General features: G+C 40.5%; 1 protein-coding gene across 17 annotated transcripts in view; it reads left to right on the top strand.

Moving 5' to 3' along the window:
* Nucleotides 1-306: 306 nt before the first annotated feature.
* The window catches only part of RBM44 (RNA binding motif protein 44), a 137,230-nt gene continuing 121,936 nt past the window's right edge, over nucleotides 307-15,600 (top strand). For 3 of the 17 annotated variants that reach the window (XR_009155381.1, XR_009155382.1, XM_058185663.1), the window contains exon 1: nucleotides 5,105-15,024. Coding sequence is in view for 12 of the 17 variants with exons in the window: in XM_058185663.1 (XP_058041646.1) it covers nucleotides 13,639-15,024 (1,386 nt within the window). In the remaining 5 variants the exon portion in view is untranslated. Of the gene's footprint in view, nucleotides 1,019-5,104; nucleotides 15,025-15,600 lie in introns of those variants that run through there. The other 14 variants (XR_009155379.1, XM_058185649.1, XM_058185601.1 and 11 more) reach the window with 12 other exon arrangements.

Raw genomic sequence — 15,600 nt, 5'->3', positions numbered from 1 at the left:
CGTTCCACTGTTTCATTGTTCCGTTAGGACATTTCTCATTTTTGTTTGGACACTTATTCTAGAAGAGCTAACTTTCATAACAGACGTTATGAAATTAATACCAACATTACTAGCGGGAAATACAGTAACAGAATAAGCGAGGACACGCCCACAAGCCGGATCTCAAACCCGTCACGCTTGATGAATATTTTAATACCAATAGAGCACGAGCTCCTTCTGCACCAATCCACGGGGGAGAAGGAATCAGCCAATAACATTTGACTGAAGAGGAACGTCCTTTGTAAAATGAACAGGTGAGGCACATGGGAGGTTTCAGCCGTTAGGCTGTTTTTGATCGGAGTTAGAACGTTTCTGTTAAGATTATTTTTGCTGCCCCTTGTCAGATTTCTAAACGTTTCCTTTTGCTCTTGGAGTGTGCTAGCGTACGAGGGGACATTTTTAGGAAGTTGTTATTGGAAGTTTAAGTAGTCTATGAATGACGTGTAGGAGAAAGAAAACACATCACGAATTTTAGTAAGCTTTTTCCGGAAGGTAACTTTGGTTAAATTGCTTCGCTTTGGTATATCGTGGTTAGCTATGGCTGAAAAAACGTTAATCTGCTGTCTGGCCCAGATTGTCGTTTAGTGTTTATGGCATATCTCTTACTAAGCCTATTTCTGAAACGTATAAGATACTGCCTTTATGTTCAAGCCTAAATTATTCTAAAGGCTTCACCTGTATTTTCATCCATTTGCTTGATTTAGAAAAGACAAACCGTGGCAAAGTGTATTTAGGTTGAGGTCGGAGAAACGTTATCTTTTAGAAGTTTTTGAGAGGACCTTAAGTTACTATGTAGGCCTTGATTGTAGCGCAAACACAAATTGATAGTAATAAAAATTGCCTGCTATTACAGTACTTTTCTAAGCCTTAAGATTAAGTCTGTCTTGTGTTTCACTGTGGTAAAAGTTTAAATTGTTGGGTATAACTGATTTTACTACTTGAATAGTGTATATTGGAATCATCTCAAACATCTTTACTGGTAAGTATCACTATTTATGACCAAGAAACAAATTTAAAGTAAGTAAAACATGTTTTAAAATCATTTAAGAGCAGCACAATCCTGATCTGTTCAGACTATTTTATGCTAACAGAAATATGCTGAAAATTGCTGGAATACAGAATAACCAATTGAATGGGCAACCCTCTCCTCCAGCAAGAGCCTCTATATAATTTTGGACAGATGGCTGCTCAATCTTTTCTTTTCTTTTTTGAAAAAGTTTTAACAAGCAAAAACATTTCCCCCCCTTTTTCCCCCTTCCCCCCCACAAAACCCCCCCCCTCCCTTCACCCCCCCCCCCCGGCTTCCTGGGTCAATCACAAGGTATTGTTATACATAAACCAAACATAGAGTAAAATTTTCCCTTCTAATCCAATTAATCTCATCCAAATCTTTTCATTTCCCAACCCCCCCATTACATAAAATAATACTTCCTAATTATTCAAAGGCAATCTGATATTTCTTAATCTGTTATCTGTTTTGTAAATAATCAATCCATTTTTTCCATTCAATTAAATATTTTTCCTGCGTGTTGTCTTTCAAAAAAGCTGAGATTTTAGCCATCTCAGCCAAATTAGTAACTTTCAAGATCCATTCTTCTATTGTAGGTAACTCTTTTTTCTTCCAATATTGTCCAATCAACAGCCTTGCTGCTGTTATTAAATTCAGAATCAATTTAGTCTCAATCCCTGTACAATCCGTTATAATTCCCAAAAGGAAAAATTGCGGCAGGAACTTTATCTTCTTCTTCAGGACATTTTGAATAATCCACCAAATTCTTATCCAAAAGGCCTTAATTTTCTTGCAAGTCCACCAAATATGATAATATGTAGCGTCATCACAGTCACATCTCCAACATTTCGCTTGGATATCAGGATACATACATGATAATTTTTTGGGATCTAAGTGCCATCTATAAAACATCTTATAAAAATTTTCCCTTAAATTCTGTGCTTGTGTAAACTTAACATTTCTAAACCAGATTTTCTCCCATGTTTATTGGTTTCTGAATATTCTGTGCCCATTTTATCATACAGTCCTTTACCAAATCCTTTTCCGAATCTATTTCAAGCAACACATTATACAATCTCTTTATATGCTCCTGGGTCTGATTTCTAATTTGCTTTATTAAATTTTCCTCCCTTTGCATTATACCAATTTTTTGATCTTCTTTCCATCTAGCACTTAGTTGCCCATATTGAAACCAAGTATAATTCCTCCCTTCTTCATTTAATACCTGTAATGATTTTAATTGCAATCTACCTCCTTCAGCATACAAAAGTTAATTGCAATCTACCTCCTTCAATATACATAAATAATAATTTCCTGTTTCTGTTCTATATTTATATTCTCTATTGCATGTCTGGGGCTCGCCCATATAGGAATCTTATAGTCTAGTTTATAAGAATATTTTTTCCAGACCCGCAAAAGAGCACTTCTCAGCACATGATTCTTAAAAGCCTATCCACTTTTTTCCCATAAAATAAATACGCATGCCATCCATATAACAAGTCATAACCTTCTATATTCAAAATTCTTTCCTCCGTTAAATTAAACCAGTCACTTATTACTGAAAGGGCTACTGTTTCATAATATAGTTTAAAATTAGGCATTTTTAGGCCACCTCTTTCCCGTGAGTCCTGAATTATTTTCATTTTAACCCTCGCCTTTTTACCTTGCCATATAAATTTATTAATCCCAATCTGCCAATCCTCCAAATTTTAATCTTTCTTAATTATTGGTATCATCTGGAACAGAAACAAAAATCTAGGTAACACATTCATTTTGATAGCCGCAATCCTCCCCAATAGCGATAGCTGTAATTTTTTCCAGACACTCATATCATTCTGAACATTTTGCCATAGCAAGTCATAATTATTTATTTATTTATTTATTTATTTATTTTTCAAATTTATATACCGCCCTATCTCCCTAAGGACTCAGGGCGGTTCACAGGCAGTTAAAATACATATAAATACAGATTAAAAAACAATTAAAAACCTTATTCTATTGCCCCAAATTTAAAATAGTATAAATAATAAAAACCTTTAAAACCCATAACTTTAAAATCTAATCCAGTCCCGCGCAGATAAATAAGTGTGTTTTAAGCTCGCGACGAAAGGTTCGGAGGTCCGGAAGTTGGCGAAGTCCTGGAGGGAGTTCGTTCCAGAGGGTGGGAGCCCCCACAGAGAAGGCCCTTCCCCTGGGTGTCGCCAGACGGCACTACCTAGCTGACGGCACCCTGAGGAGTCCCTCTCTGTGAGAGCGCACAGGTCGGTGAGAGGTATTTGGTAGCAGTAGGCGGTCCCGTAAATAGCCCAGCCCTATGCCATGGAGCGCTTTAAAGATTGTCACCAGCACCTTGAAGCGCACCCGGAAGGCCACAGGTAGCCAGTGCAGTCTGCGCAGGATAGGTGTAACACGGGAGCCACGAGGGGCTCCCTCTATCACCCGCGCAGCTGCATTCTGAACTAACTGAGCCTCGGATGCCCCTCAAGGGAGCCCCATGTAGAGAGCATTGCAGTAATCCAGGCGAGACGTCACGAGGGCGTGAGTGACCGTGCATAAGGCATCCCGGTCTAGAAAGGGGCGCAACTGGCGCACCAGGCGAACCTGGTGGAAAGCTCTCCTGGAGACGGCCGTCAAATGATCTTCAAAAGACAGCCGTTCATCCAGGAGAACGCCCAGATTGCGCACCCTCTCCATCGGGGCCAGTGACCACCCCCAACAGTCAGCCGAGGACTCAGCTGACTGTACCGGGATGCCGGCATCAACAGCCACTCTGTCTTGGAAGGATTGAGCTTGAGCCTGTTTCTCCCCATCCAGACCCGTACGGCTTCCAAACACCGGGACAGCACTTCGATAGCTTCATTGGGGTGGCCCGGTGTGGAGAAGTACAGCTGGGTGTCATCAGCGTACAGCTGGTACCTCACACCGAAGCCACTGATGATCTCACCCAGCGGCTTCATATAGATGTTGAACAGAAGGGGCGAGAGAATCGAGCCCTGCGGCACCCCACAAGTGAGGCGCCTCGGGGCCGACCTCTGCCCCCCTGTCAACACCGTCTGCGACCGGTCGGAGAGATAGGAGGAGAAACGGTGCCTCCCAATCCCTCCAACCGGCGCAGCAGGATACCATGGTCGATGGTATCGAAAGCCGCTGAGAGGTCTAATAGGACCAGGACAGAGGAACAACCCCTATCCCTGGCCCTCCAGAGATCATCCACCAACGCGACCAAAGCCGTCTCCGTGCTGTAGCCGGGCCGGAAACCGGACTGGAACGGGTCTAGATAGACAGTTTCATCCAGGTGCAGGGGAAACTGATATGCCACCATACTCTCTACAACCTTCGCCGCGGCGGGTTGAGACCGGACGATAATTACCTAAGACAGCCGGGTCCAGGGAGGGCTTCTTGAGGAGGGGCCTCACCACCGCCTCTTTCAAGGCGGCCGGAAAGACTCCCTCCAACAAGGAGGCACTCGTAATCGCCTGGAGCCAGCCTCGTGTCACCTCCTGAGTGGCCAGCACCAGCCAGGAGGGGCACGGGTCCAGTAAACACGTGGTGGCATTCAGCCTACCCAGCAACCTGTCCATGTCCTCGGGAGCCACAGGGTCAAACTCATCCCAGAAAATGTCACCAAGACCACCCTCAGACACCTCATCTGAATCGTCGCAATTTTGGTCTAGACCGTCTCGAAGCTGAACGATTTTATCGTATAGATAACTTTATTCTTATAAAGTTTCTTGTTCGATGAGCTAATATAAACCCCTAAGTATTTAATCTTTTTTACCACCTCAAATCCTGTTATAAGTCTTTTTTGCATCTATCACCAGTTCAATAGCAATAAATCTTCCTTGAATATCTGCCTCAATTAACTTAACTGGTATATCCTTACTGATATATACAACGATTCCATTTTGCTTCTTATCCAAAGCTGATGCAACAAAATGTTTATCTAATTGTGAGTTTATTAAGTATTTTTGGTCTGATAATTTGATAAGTGTCTCTTGCAGGCAAATCACATCATTTTTAAATTGTTTCAAGTAGTGAAATATTTTCCTTCTTTTCTGAGAAGTTTCAAATTTCAAAAGGGGAAGTCAGTATACTTGCGTGTTGTTTCTACTTCAAAGATCAAACGCTTGTGAAATCCCCGTCTGCCTAGAAAATCAATCAATTTGACAAGTCCTTTTGAGCAGAAATGACTCCTACTCCCTTTTCCTGAAAAAACAGGAGCACGTTTGAAGTCGGAGTACAATGAGGTTCGGTGGGACCTCAAATCCAGAAAAATTCGCTCTTAAGAGCAAACCCCCTGGAGAGATCTACCACTCCCCCACAGCTCTGCACACCCCCTTTTGCCCAAGGGGTATGCTAAGGTCAGTGAACAGTGATTGATACTGTTTCACTGACTTTTACGATCTTCTAATGCGGAGCGCCCTGTTAGAGCACCCTGCAGGAGCGGTGACGTCACTGGAAGCCTGCTGCCCAATCTTTTCTTGAAAGCCTCCATTGATGGAACACCCACATTTTCTGGAGGCAAACTGGTCCACTGATTAATTGTTCTCACAGGAAATTTCTCCTTATTCTTAAAAAAATGTAATCCCAATCCATAACACCATTGGATTACACATGTTATATAGAAAATGTATAATATAGAATAAAGCTAAACTCCCATGGGGAGTATGGTTTGATATTGAATATGAAATCTTTAAGTATTGAAAGTTTGGGTTAGCAATTAAGGAATCAGTCTAGAAACCAGTAGACCAGGGGCCAGATGCGTCACATGCAGGCCACACCCACCTCAGCTCCATGAATGGGAAAATGTCATGAAACGTCATGTGACAACAATGTGATGCCACGAGTTTGACATCCATGCAGTAGACCATGAATTCTTTCTTTAGACATGAAAGCCAGCTGTGTAACTTTAGGTCAACTCTCAAGGTTGTAGAAATAGGAGACTATGCTTGCTGCCTTGGTTATTTTTAAAAAATTATAACTCTGGGATATATATATAAATAAAGCATGATATGACTGTGTTCCTTTTAAAGCATATATGTAAGAATACTGGAATTTGATTGACTGTGGTAAAGATCGAAAGTTGCATGCCTTAGCATTCATCTTTCCTTAACCTGATGATCTTAACCTGAATCAAGAACACGTGAAGTGTTAATACCACTTTATAATGCCTTAGTAAGGCCACACTTGGAATATTGCATTCAGTTTTGGTCACCACGATGTAAAAAAGATGTTGAGACTCTAGAAAGAGTGTAGAGAAGAGCAACAAAGATGATTAGGGGACTGGAGGCTAAAACATATGAAGAATGGTTGCAGGAACTCGGTATTCTAGTTTAATGAAAAGAAGGACTAGGGGAGACATGATAGCAGTGTTCCAATATCTCAGGGGTTGCCACAAAGAAGAGGGAGTCAAACTATTCTCCAAAGCACCTGAGGGTAGAATAAGAAGCAATGGGTGGAAACTAATCAAGGAGAGAAGCAACTTAGAACTAAGGAGAAATTTCCTGACCGTTAGAACAATTAATCAGTGGAACAACTTGCCTGCAGAAGTTGTGAATGCTCCAACACTGGAAATTTTTAAGAAAATGTTGGATAACCATTTGTCTGAGATGGTGTAGGGTTTCCTGCCTGGGCAGGGGGTTGTACTAGAAGACCTCCAAGGTCCCTGTTGTTGTTGTTATCATCATCATCTCCTCTGGATATAAACTTAAATCCAATAGCCTTGCTGATTAGGGAGGTGAAATTTAATCCAAGATACTTGGAGGACATCAGCTTGACTTCCCTTCCCTTCATTTTAATTTATGCTGATGGTGCAAATTGGTCAAGGAGGGGGACGTCAAATTTCTTTAGTTAGACACACTGAAGGCTCTGCATGTATAGTAAAGGTAAAGGTTCCCCTCGCACATACGTGCTAGTCGTTGCCGACTCTAGGGGGCGGTGCTCATCTCCGTTTCAAAGCCGAAGAGCCAGCGCTGTCCGAAGACGTCTCCATGGTCATGTGGCCGGCATGACTAAACGCCAAAGGCGTTTATGTATACATATTCTAAATTTACGTAAATAAATTTATGTAAATAAATGTATACATAGTCTAAATTGATTTGCATACAGAAAGGATGAAATTATATGTCTATACACAATGTTCTAATTAGTATAAATTTTGAACATTGCTTTGCTTTCCAAGAAATATAAATTAGCACATTCTTGCCCTGTCATAGGTATATACCTAGCATCAAAGTGAAATGGGTGGCATATAAATTTAATAAATAAAATAATTATATTTGAAGTATGCAATGTATTTGTATGTGATTGGCTTTAAATCAGTGTTGACTAATGGCAATTACTTTGACAAGTCCCTGCAGTTTTCTTTGCAAGATTTTTGGAAATAGTTTGCTCTTGCCTGTTTCCTAGGGCTGAGAAAGAGTGACTGCTGCAAGGTTACCAGATGGCTTTAAACCTAAAGCATGACTAATTGCTGCTAGTCTTCCAGTTTCTAGTTTTTTGCCTTAACCTATATACCAAACTGGCTCTGTCTATGTTAGTGATGGCGAACCTTTTCAGCATCGAGTGCTGAAAAGGGAGCGCGGGCATGCATGTCTGGGCCTAAAGAGGAGCTGCCCAGGGTGCCCCTGAAAATGAACTTCCAGTTTCAGCTGCTGAACTTCTGGTTTCAGCCAGCTACTCTTCCAGGTTTCTGGCACACGTGCACATGATGATCAGATGGCCAGCGCGTATATTCACGCAGGAAAACGGAAGACCATAAAGATGTTTCCAAGATGGCGCCGACGAAGGCTGCCTCGGTGAAATTCTCTCTAATTGTTTCTTTATTTCTAATTCTCTGTGACTCACTACGGATTTCCTACTCACGAGACCATCTGCTAAAAATTAAGGAACATTTCTTTAAGGAGCAGCTTTCTTTGATCTCACCCCCGCCTGTCTTTACAAACACGGAGGAGATTCTAATACAGGAGGAGGCAATTCCCACGGAGCCATGGATTACCAAAAAAAACAAACGACGAAAGCGACGGAAGAGAGGTAAACGAGCTGGGATCTTAAACAGATTAAGAAATTGCATTAAAACTCCTCTGCCTTCAATTTTCCTAACAAATATACGCTCACTTGCAAATAAGATGGATGAAATACTCCTCTTAAACAAATACTATTCTGATTTTCGCAATTCAGCAGTCCTATGCTTCTCTGAAACCTGGTTAAATGAATCAATTGAAAATAGCAGCCTGAACATTCCAGGATTTCAGATTGAACGATCAGACAGGATTCCAGAAACATCTGGTAAAAAGAAAGGAGGAGGCTTATGCCTATATATTAACAGAAACTGGTGTCAAGATTTTAAACTAATTTACAAATTCTGTGACAATAATTTAGAAACTCTAATTATCAACTGTAAACCTTACTATTCGCCTCGTGAATTTTCCTCATTTCTCCTAATTGCTGTTTATGTCCCACCACAAGCCTGTGTAAACAAGACATTACGAACTCTAGCTGACCAAATTATGGAGGCTGAAGCCAAACACCCTGATTCACTGGCCATTGTTTTGGGAGATCTAAACAAGGCAAACTTAAGGAAAAAGCTACCAAAATACTTTCAGCATGTCAATTGTCCCACCAGAGGCAAGAATATTCTAGACCATTGCTACACAACACTAAAAGATGCTTATCGGTCTTTACCACGTGCAGCTGTAGGACACTCTGATCATTGCATGATTCACCTTGTACCTGCTTACAGGCAAAGACTTAAAGCCACAAAACCAATAATTAAATCAGTGAAGACCTGGACGGAGGAATCAAAATTAAAGCTACAGGCATGTTTTGACTGCACTGATTGGAATATTTTTAAAGATACCTCTGCAGACCTGGATGAACTCACAGATACTGTAACGTCATATGTCAGCTTTTGTGAAGATCTATGTGTACCTACAAGGAACTTGTGAATATACAGTAACAACAAACCTTGGTTCACACCTAAACTTAAGCAGCTACAACATTCCAAAGAGGAAGCCTACAGAAAAGGTGATAAAATGCTGTACAATCAGGCCAGAAATGCACTAACAAGGGAGATCAGAGCAGCAAAAAGAACCTACTCTGAAAAGCTAAAGAATCAGTTTTCAGCAAATGAACCAGCAAACATGTGGAAAACTCTTAAAAATATCACCGGCTATGGCAAACCTCCTTCCCAGGCTGAAGGTAATCAACAACTGGCAGATGACCTGAATGAGTTTTACTGCAGGTTTGAAAGGAAACTATAGCCACCTATCTCCACAACCCCCATCTCAGACACACCAACAACAGCCAAGCCTCCTACAACTAATCCCATCCCATTGGGTTCATAACCCCTAGTGATCACAGAAAAGGAAGTGCAGGACCTATTTCACAGACAAAAGCCAGGAAAAGCTCCAGGCCCAGACAAAATAACTCCTTCTTGCTTAAAAGTCTGTGCTGACCCATTGGCCCCCATCTTCACCCATATCTTCAATAAATCACTAGAGATGTGCTTTGTTCCTTCTTGCTTCAAAAGCTTTACCGCCGAAAAAGCCCACCATCAAGGAACTGAATGACTACAGACCAGTTACTTTAACATCTGTAGTCATGAAAACCTTTGAAAGGCTGGTGCTTTCCTACTTGAAAACCATCACGGATCCGCTGTTAGACCCCTTGCAATTTGCATACCGAGCAAATAGATCAACAGATGATGCTGTTAATATGGCTCTGCACTACATCCTACAACATCTTGAGTCTCCAAGGACCTATGCAAGGGTCCTTTTTGTAGACTTTAGTTCAGCATTCAATACCATCATTCCAGACATTCTTCTAACTAAGCTAAACCAGCTACAGGTACCACAACAGACGTGTAAGTGGATCACAAGCTTCCTAACAAACAGGAAGCAGCAGGTGAAGCTAAGCAAGATCACATCAAATACCTGTACAATTAGCATAGGGGGCCCCCAAGGCTGTGTGCTCTCCCCACTTCTCTCTGTATACCAATGACTGCATCTCCAACGATCCATCTGTTAAGCTACTGAAGTTCGCAGATGACACAACAGTGATTGGTCTCATTCGAGACAACGACGAATCCGCATATAGACAAGAGGTCGAACGACTAGCCTTGTGGTGCAACCAAAACAATCTGGAACTGAACACGCTCAAAACCGTAGAAATGGTGGTAGAGTTTAGGAGAAACCCTTCCATACTTCCACCTCTCACAATACTAGACAACACAGTATCAAGAGTAGAAACCTTCAAATTTCTAGGTTCTATCATATCGCAAGATCTAAAATGGACAGCTAACATCAAAAACATCATTAAAAATGGACAACAAAGAATGTTCTTTCTGCGCCAACTCAGTAAGCTCAAACTGCCCAAGGAGCTGCTGATTCAGTTCTACAGAGGAATTATTGAGTCTGTCATTTGCACCTCTATAACTGTCTGGTTTGGTTCTGCAACCCAACAAGAAAAACACAGACTTCAGAGGATAATTAGAACTGCAGAAAAAATAATTGCTACCAACCTGCCTTCCATTGAGGACCTGTATACTGCACGAATCAAGAAGAGGGCCGTGAAAATATTTACAGACCCCTCGCATCCTGGACATAAACTGTTTCAACTCCTACCCTCAAAACGACGCTATAGAGCACTGCACACAGAACAACTAGACACAAGAACAGTTTTTCCCCGAAGGCCATCACTCTGCTAAACAAATAATTCCATCAACACTGTCAAACTATTACTGAATCTGCACTACTATTAATCCTCTCACAGTTCCCATCACCAATCTCTTTCCATTTATGACTGTATGATATAACTTGTTGCTGGCAATCCTTATGATTTATATTGATATATTGACCACCAATTGTGTTGTAAATGTTGTACCTTGATGAACGTATCTTTTCTTTTATGTGCACTGAGAGCATATGCACCAAGACCAATTCCTTGTGTATCCAATCACACTTGGCCAATAAAAAATTCTATTCTATTCTATTCTATTCTATTCTATTCTATTCTATTCTATTCTATTCTATTCTATTCTATTCTAAGATCTTCTAGTTTCTGGCACTGCCACATGCAAAAAGGCCAGCTGATGATTGTATGCACATGTGCGCCAGAAACCCAGAAGAGGAATGGGCAGCACCATGCATGCCAGGCAACATGGCTCCATGTGCCACTTCAGGCATGCACGTCAGGTTCGCCATCACAGGTCTATGTTATGTCTATCATATAAATATACACAGATTTTCCTTTCTTTTTTTTATGCCTGTTTATTTGTTCGATTTCTGGGAGATTTTTTTTCTTTATGAGAGACTTTATTTTACTTAGTTTCCTATTGACAACACTGATATGGGCCATGGTGGTTCAGTGGTTAGAATGCAGTATTGCAGGTTGACTCTGCTCATGGCCAGGCGTTCAATCCTGATTGGCTCAAAGTTGACTCAGCCTTCCTTCCTTCCGAGGTCAGTAAAATTATGACCCAGATTGCTGGGGGCAATATGTTGACTCTGTAAACTGCTTAGAGAGTGCTGTAAAGTACTATGAAGTGGTTTATACCATGTTTCCCTGAAAATAAGACCCAGTCTTATTTTCTTTTGGGCTCGAAAATAAACACTAGGGTTTATTTTGGGGGATGTCTTATTTTTTTTTTTGATGTACAGGAGGCAGCAAGTGTGGGAGCTGACGGAAGTGGGAGCGCTGCTCCTGCCAGCCCAGCCCTCTGTCCCACCATCTGCTTGCCTGCAGCTGCAACGGGCCAAGCTCTTGGTGCACCTCGGCCTCTGCCCGCCCTGCCTGCTGGTCCTACTGTTGCTGGAACACTGGAGCTTGGCTCTTGCTCAGGCTGCTGCTACAATGAGGTAGAAGGCCGTGTGGTGTGTCAGGATCGCTTTCTTCTCCCTCTGTGCCTCTGGCTGGTTGCTGGGCCTGCCACACATGCTGCTGCTGGCCTCATTGTGGCTCTTGATCCGCCTGACCGTGCTGCTCTCAGCCACCCTGCAGTTTTGGGGGGCAGGAACTGTGTGCTGGCCCTGTGGTGAGAGGGAGGGAGAGATCACCCCTCCTTTGTGCCCCCCAAACCCCATCTTCCCTGGCTGCCCAGCCCCCGGCCTTCAACCTTGTGTTGGAAAGGCGAGCAAAACGCGCAACTCAATGCTACTGGTATGCCGTACAATGCAAGCCATGCAAAGCCACCTCAACCGTCTTGGCTCCAGGGGCGATCCCAGACTGGGGAGGCATGCAGAATCCCCAGGGTGGAGGCCTCCCAGTGCAATGCTATTCTGCCACTCCTGAAAAAACCTCCTCCTTCCCTGCATAGGATTGCAAGGGACCTCTGCAACTTCCGTTGACCAACTCCCGTCCAGTACCTGCTGCTGCTAGCCTCACACTGCTCTTGGCTGAGCTGCTCCTGCTGGGCTGCCAGGGCCCCTTCGCCAGTGGTCACCGGTGGAGCCACATTGCCTTGCCTGTAATAGCTTTCGGGCTACGCTCCTGCTCTGCACGGCTTTGGTAGGGAAGAACTCTGTTGGCATCCCTACAGTGGGATAGATGAAGGCCTTGGAGGCCTGCACCAGGCAGGAACAGCCTGACTGAGAACAGCACATCCACCCCCTCCACTAGGGCTTTTTTTGGGGTAGGGCTAATATTAGGCCCTTGCTTAAAAATCAGGCTAGGACTTACTTTTGGGGAAAGGTCTTATTTTTGGGAAAACACGGTAAGTCTAAGTGCTATTGCTATTTAGCTCATTTTATTTATATTTGCATTGGATATTTATATATCCACACTTTCCTTTTTTTGTTCATCTTAATCCTTTTATTTAATTTTATAACTTTTGAAATGAAGTGTCAATGTTCACAATAAAAAATTTTCAAATTTTATGAAATATTTACTTATTTTAAACTACTTTTGTATTCTCAACAAAGACTGCTTGTCTGAAATCTATAGTCCCATGACGTAGATACTTCAAATCCACTAGCAATAGTTTCTTCCTTACCTGCTTTTGGAAAGCAGTTACTATGGTGATGCTGATTCTGAAATGTATGATGACAGATTGATTTTTTTAATTCCTTCAGTTGAATTAAATCTTTTTCTTCAGAGGATTTGTGACCTTTTGTTACAATTTTGCAAGTATAAATTTAGTTACATAGAACATTATAAAATTAACCTTAGTTATATTTAGTTTGCTGTAGGTACATTCTGGAAAAAAATGTTTCAAACTGATTTATGAAGTTATAAAATAATTTTAAAACAGGAACTCGTTAAACTTGCTTAAGGCTTCAGGAACTATATGTTAAAATCCTAAATGTAAAGTAATTATGGTTAGAAGCTTAGAAAGAAAAACCTCTGATTAATTAGTCTTGCCCTATACCTGATCCCCAGGCTATTCTGATTGTTTCTATATATGAGTTTAATTAACAAAATCGTAGTTAACAATACTAATCAATTTAATAATAATAATTTATGTATCTTGCCTTTAAACAGGTGAAAAAGCAATAGTTAAATCCCATCATCTCTGAAGCAGTTTTAAGAAAAATACATTTAATAAAGTTGCCATTTTGGTAATTGTTTCAAATAACTACCCTGAGACTGAGACCATGGAATGTAGAAAATGCAGAGTGGAAAAAGATTCAGATATATCATCCATCCTGAATGTATCACAAGAGGCAACATGTTTCCAAAAAAATGAGGTTGATAATACCTGTAGTGATCTTCAAATGGGAGCTGAGTATTCCATTTCAAGTCAGCCATGTTACTTAGATGCCTCACTTTTTAACTTATCAAAAGAAAATCTAATTTCATCAGTCAAAGAAAAATTTATGTATGTCCATAAGCAGCAACACAAAACTTCAAGTGCAGTAGAAACTACAAATGAAATAAATAGTAATACAGATTTCTCCTATTTTAAGAATGAGAATGCATACAAATGCAATTATTTTGATGACGACTCTCAGTTAGAATATCACAGTGCTGAAGAACAGGATTATGTTGATTGTGTCTGTTCATATAGACAGAAAACAGATTCAGAAAGTTTTCAAAAAAAGGAAATGGTAAATGAAAATAATATTACAGATCAGCCATTGGACAAATCTGAAGATACATTTTCTACATCAAGTTATGTTGTTAAGGACCATTACAATGGCAATGAAATATCAACATTCCGCCAGATGTTTCAAGATGTCAGTTATACACAGAACCAGCATATAGCCATACGTGAAAAAAGAAATGAGAGTCTTAGCATGTCTTACCGTGTTGTTAAAGATTCATCTCATATTAAAGTAAAAAATAATAATAATTCAAAATTATTTTTAGCTATCAAAGCTGAGATAGAAGAAAAGATTAAAGTAAAATTTCTTACTGATACCACACTGAAATCTATTACTTCTACTACTAAAGAAATACTTAAAATAAATGATTATCTAAATAAAACTGGAAATTCAAATATATTATGCCAGGAGAGGAGGTTACTATCTTTTTCTCAGGTTTCTCATAATACAGAAGATTCAAATACATATGCCTACAGACCATCAGTTATAATTAATAATGATATAAAAACCTCTATCTACTATTCCTGTGAACATGAAAATTGCATTGAGAATTTTTCTAGTACAGAATTGAAATGCACCACAAATACTGGTACATACCATGAATCTCATAAAAACCTTCAAAGTGCAATTAACCAAGCTATTGATGCAACTACTGACTTTAGAGCTAATTTTACGACAAGTCATGCCATTAATGTTAAAAGTCCAGTGGCATCTAAGGCACAAAACACTGTGATAACGATGAGTAAATGTAGGCCCAGGGAATGGTTGGCACATGATTCAGAAATAATGCCTGTAATAGCTGACTATAGAAGTGTTGCCTGCAATACAGACTGGTCATGTATCCCTGGCAATGTGGAGATGATTGACTCACAAGTAACGATATGTGATATGTTGGAAGATTGCATTACAAAACATGGATGGAAATCGAACTCTGAGGTAATTGAAAAATGCTGCGGAACTTTATTTAATTACCAAATTATTTCTTTGCACTTCTAGTAATTCTGGGTAAAACGTTGCATAAGCTGGTGTGATTGTATAAAGAAACTTTTGCTCAGAACAGTTTTGGAATAATGTTTTAATGGAAAACCCTCCTTTTCTCCCCCTCCCCCATTGTGATGGAGAAGTGTTAGGGGCTGATTGATTTTTAAGAGAAAGACCTTGGTCATATTTATTTTATAGATGCTAATTATATTTGCTTTAAATATCTGTAAGATACCATAGGTAGTATAAATTATTACCTATTGTATAAGTAGTTATACATAACTATGTAGTTATACATAGTAATTATATTATTATACATTAAAATACATTTCAACAGTCTTTCCTTTCTCCTCTTCACATGGTATGCCTCCCAAATTGAAGTGTGGTAAGGAATCTGTTTCTCTAGTAATTTTAATTCTGGGAAACAGTATTAAATACATATCCTGGTTTCATTTAGTAGATTTAAGTATCTTCCTTGGAACTTTCTGAAGAAATCCAGTGAAAACTTTAATGGCAACAATTGTAGGACTA

This window comes from Ahaetulla prasina, chromosome 1 (assembly GCF_028640845.1).
Source record: "Ahaetulla prasina isolate Xishuangbanna chromosome 1, ASM2864084v1, whole genome shotgun sequence".
Classification (NCBI taxonomy): domain Eukaryota; kingdom Metazoa; phylum Chordata; class Lepidosauria; order Squamata; family Colubridae; genus Ahaetulla; species Ahaetulla prasina.
The sequence above is the reverse complement of the archived record's forward strand: the minus strand, read 5'-3'. Positions and strand labels throughout refer to the sequence as shown.